This window comes from Ichthyophthirius multifiliis, assembly GCF_000220395.1.
Source record: "Ichthyophthirius multifiliis unplaced genomic scaffold scaff_1120509250258, whole genome shotgun sequence".
Lineage (NCBI taxonomy): Eukaryota > Ciliophora > Oligohymenophorea > Hymenostomatida > Ichthyophthirius > Ichthyophthirius multifiliis.
The window spans coordinates 1-4,795 of NW_004086936.1; the positions used below are offsets into that span (position 1 = coordinate 1).

The 4,795-nt window shown below is 12.0% G+C and overlaps 1 protein-coding gene across 1 annotated transcript, besides 9 other annotated features; it reads left to right on the forward strand. All coding sequences in view use genetic code 6, as the record gives it.

Moving 5' to 3' along the window:
* The first annotated feature begins 137 nt into the window (after positions 1 to 137).
* Positions 138 to 292: a microsatellite.
* Positions 293 to 472: 180 nt separating this feature from the next.
* Positions 473 to 618: a microsatellite.
* Positions 619 to 1,156: 538 nt separating this feature from the next.
* Positions 1,157 to 1,303: a microsatellite.
* Positions 1,249 to 1,329: a microsatellite.
* Positions 1,278 to 1,328: a microsatellite.
* Positions 1,330 to 2,067: 738 nt separating the features above from the next.
* Positions 2,068 to 2,114: a microsatellite.
* Positions 2,115 to 3,554: 1,440 nt separating this feature from the next.
* Positions 3,555 to 3,630: a microsatellite.
* Positions 3,631 to 3,943: 313 nt separating this feature from the next.
* Positions 3,944 to 4,000: a microsatellite.
* Positions 3,947 to 4,003: a microsatellite.
* A 1-nt stretch (position 4,004) lies between these two features.
* Positions 4,005 to 4,789, forward strand: IMG5_059370 (hypothetical protein; the record flags this gene model as incomplete). Its single annotated transcript, XM_004037144.1, has 1 exon — positions 4,005 to 4,789. A coding segment is annotated over one exon (504 nt), but the record flags the coding sequence as incomplete, so codon positions are not given.
* Positions 4,790 to 4,795: the final 6 nt, after the last annotated feature.

Consider the following 4,795-nt stretch of genomic DNA (forward strand, 5'->3'; position numbering starts at 1 on the left):
ATATAATTATTTTCATTTAAAATTAATTAAATATAGAATGTAATATTAAAAAAAAAACATTTTTTAAAAAAATTATAAATTTTTATTATAAATAACCAGTAATATATTATAAAAATAAATTTTAGTTAAAATTATTATTTATTATTTAAAATAGAATGTTATATAAAATAAAATAGAATATTTTGATAAATTTTATATTAAAAATAGTTTGTAATATTTATTAAATATAAAATTTATAAATATTTTTATAAAAATTAGATTGTAATATATAAAAAATATAGAATTTAAAATTAAAATTTATAAAATTTTATTAAATATAGGACTTAATATTATAATAAATATCATTTTTTATAAAGTTTATTTATATTTAATTATAAATAGATAGTAATATAAATATAATTGCCTTTTAATTTATTTTTATTCATAATAGTCAGTAATATTATTTAAAATAACATTTTTAGTTTATATTTATTTTTTTAATAAAAATAGTTAGTAATATTAATTAAATAACATTTTAAGTCTAAATTTATCAATCTTTTTTCTTTTAAAATAGCCAGTAATATGAAATAAAATAGAATTTTAAGTTTAAATTTATTTTAAATTTTTTATTAAAAATAGTTTATAATATATTATAAAATAAAATATAGTTTAAATATAAATTATTTTAATTAAAAGGGAGTAAATTTAATATAATAGTTTATCTAGTTCTAGTTTATTAATAAAATTAAAAAAAGAATGTAATATTAAATAAGATATCATTATTATTTTATCTTTATTTTAATTTTTTTAATATAAAAAGTTTGTAATATTAAATAAATTAATATAAAAGTTTAAAATAATCAATTTATTGAAAAAAACAGATAGTTATTTAAAATTAAATAGATTTTTTAATTTTTTTTTTTTAAAACAATAGTTAGTAATTTTGTATAAAATAAAACACTTAGTTTAAATATATTATTTTTATATATATATAGATTGTAATAATAATATATACAATAAAAAATTGCATTTTAGATGAAATTTATTAATTTTTTATTAACAATAGTAGTAAGAAATTATAAAATAAAAAATATATATTTATATTACTTTTTTATTTAAAATAGGTATATTAAATAAATATAATTTTCAGTTAAAATTTCTAAACATTTAAACAAAAAATAGAGTGTATTATTAATAAAATAGCATTATTAGTTTAAATTTTATTTAATTAAGGATGTAATATTATTTAAAATAACATTTTTAGTCTGAATTTTTTATTTATAATAGAATGAATTATTAAATAAAATAGCATTTTTAATTTAAAATATATTACATTTTTAAATAAAATAGAAAGTAATTGCTAAAATTTAATTATTTTTAATTTTAATAGTTAGTAATACTAAAAAAATTATATATATTGCTTAAATAAAGATTATTTTTAAAATAAAAATAGAAAGTAAAATATTAAATAAATTTGAATTTATATTTAAAATTTATAAATAAATAGAGAGTAAAATCAAATTAAATAGCATTTTAGTTTTAATTTATCCATTTTATATTGAAATAAGATTGTAATAAATTTAATTAAATAACATTTTTAGTTTAAATTTATTAATTTTTTAATAAAGACAGTAAATATATTAAATAAAAATAAATTGATTTGATTCTTAATAAAAATAGTTTGTAATTTTAATTTTAATTTCTCTATTTATATTAATAAATAGGATGTAATATATTAAATAAAATATAATTTTTAGTTTAAATTTATCAATCTTTTTTAATTACAAAAAGAAAGTAATATAATAAACATAATTTTATTTCTTTTATTTATACTTTTTTATTATAAATAGAAAGTAATTATTATGTATTTTATACAGACAGTAAATTAAAAAGATTTTTTAAATATTTTTTTTTAAAAGTATGTAATTAACTATTAAATATATAACAATTTTTAATCATGAAATAGTTAGTAAGAAAATTTTTTAATTAATTAATATATAATCTAATATATTTTTTAAATAAGGGAGTATGAAAAAATATACATATTTTTTTTGTATTTATCTTATATTTAGAAAGTAACTTTTTACAAAATATTATTTATATTAAATATATATTTTTATATTTATTAAATATTAAAAAAAATAGTCAGTAAATATATTATTTTTATAAACATAATTTAATGTATCTTATTTTAGAAGGCATTTTATATTTTATTTTATTTATTTAAATTTGCTAATCCAAATTAATTAGGAATATGTAAAATTGTTAGAATTTACATGAATTGTTTAAATATTATTAATTTTAATAAGATAGTAAGATATATTAAAACTTTTATATTATTTTAATTTTTTTATATAGTGCGTAGAAATTAATATTTATTATTAATTTTTTTAATTCTACTTTTATTTAAATAACAGGCTGTAATACTTATAAACATTCTATTATTAATTATGATAAAATAGAGTGTATTAATTTTTACTAATTTTATTAGTTAAATAAAATTAGAAAGTAATATTTTCTTTAAAAGTAAGTATTTAATTTTTTTAATAAAGGATGTAGATTTTTTGGATTAATATTTTATTTAATAAAAATAATTTTAAATAGACAGTATATTTAAATTTGATTTTTTTATAATTCTTTTAAATTTTAAATTTTAAAAGAATATAAATTATTTATATTGTTTTATTAATTTAAATTATTTATTTTAAGGAAATTAAAGTTATAAAAAAAATTATAATTTATAATACGATGTGAAATTAAAATAGCCTGTAATATTTTTTTTATTTTTTAAGTTAAATTATTTTATTTTTAAATAGTTTGTAAAATAATATTAAGATTTTATTAAAAAATTAAAAATAGAAAGTAAACTCATTATATGTCTACTAATTTAAATAAATATATATTCGTAATAATAAAGAGCAACGTAAGCATCTCCTCTAAATAAATTAAACAAAAAAATAGAATGTAATTGTTAAAATTATATTTTTATTAATTAGATTTATTAAAATATTTAGTGTGTAAACATTTTAATAAATAAATTACTAAATTAATTATAGGAATGCGTAAATTTTTAATATTTTATTTATTTTTTAAATGAGTAAAAATAAAAAGAATGTAATATTATATTTTCACAGTTTCATCTCATTTATTTAAAATAGAATGTTTATTTAATAATTACTTTTTAATGAATGATTTAATAATTTTTATAATCAAAAAAACAGAGTTCCTAAATTAAATATGTATAATAATAATTATCTTATTTAAAATTATATATAAATTTTTAATTTTTATCAAAATCTACAAATATCTTTTAATTAATAGATTATAATCTTAATTTAATTTAATTTTTATTTTTTTTTATTCATATTATTTTACTATTAAATAAATAGTTGTATTTAAATTTTTATTATGTTTCGTATTTAATAAACTTAATATAGGAAGTAATATTTTTACTTTTTCAGGAGTAAAAACATTTACAATTAAAAAAGAATGTAAAATTTTTAAGTATTGAAATTTTATTATATTTTTTTTTAAATTATAAAGTTAAATATAAAAATTATTAATTGATAATTATCAATATAATATAAATATAAATATAAATATATAAATATAAATAAATATAAATATAAATATAAATATAAATATAAATATGTTTAAATAGATTATAAAATATTTTTTTTTTTACAAATTAAAATAAATCTAAAATAATAACATTTTATATTATTTAATTATAATACTATATGATAAAATTTTTTATTTCTTTAATATTATTTACATATTATTTATATAAATCAAAATTTTATATTATTTAAATTTTAAAGTCTTTAAATTACTATTACTTTTACATTAAAAACATAATATGTAATATAAAATACAATTCATTATAAAATAACAAATTTTATATACTTATATAAAAAATATATAAAAATAATATATCTAATGATAACTTAATGTATTAAATAATTAAAAATAAAAAAACTACATTTTAAATAAATATAAAAATAACTATTTTATATAAAAAAAATCAAGATTTTTTTTATAAAAAAATTATAATTAAATTTTTCCTTATATTAAATCTCATTATATTTATTAAGTAATAAATTAAACTCTAATTTAAATAGTCATAGTTTTTTAAGATTAATTTAATTCTGTCTTATTTCCACCTTGACTACTTCTGGCACTAGCACCACTGGCATAATATTACAAATTATTATCATTAGGGTCATTTATATCTTCGTAAATAGAATAAATTTTTTTTACACCGATAACTTCTTGTTTTAGATTTTCTAAAAGTAAATCTGCTTTTTTTTTGGCATCCTTAACTGCTTCGCTTAGTAATTGTTCTCTAGCCAATTCTATTTATTTTTCATCAGGAGAAAATCTAACAAAATCAACAGAATTAAATTCATTATTAATAGCATCATCAATCACTTTTCCAGCCTTTTATGAATTAGAAGATTTTATTAAAATCGAATTACTAACTTTATATCCTTCAAAAACTCTTTCATTTTTTTTAGTGTCTTCATTGATTTAATCAATATAACTAGAAGAATCAATAGTAAAGCCACTAGAAGAAACACTTAATTCTTCATCTTTTTTATAAATATCTAATACTTTTTTGACAACTTCATTATTTTTTTAAAGAGCAGTTTTAACATCTTTATCCATATTTTAGTAAGAAACTTATATTTCAAATTAAGTATCATTTAAAGATATAGATGCTGTTCCTTCTACTTTTGATGGATCAGATAGATTACTTAAGTGTAATTTACATTCGCATTATTAATTAGTTTCATCACATTATTATGATTATTAT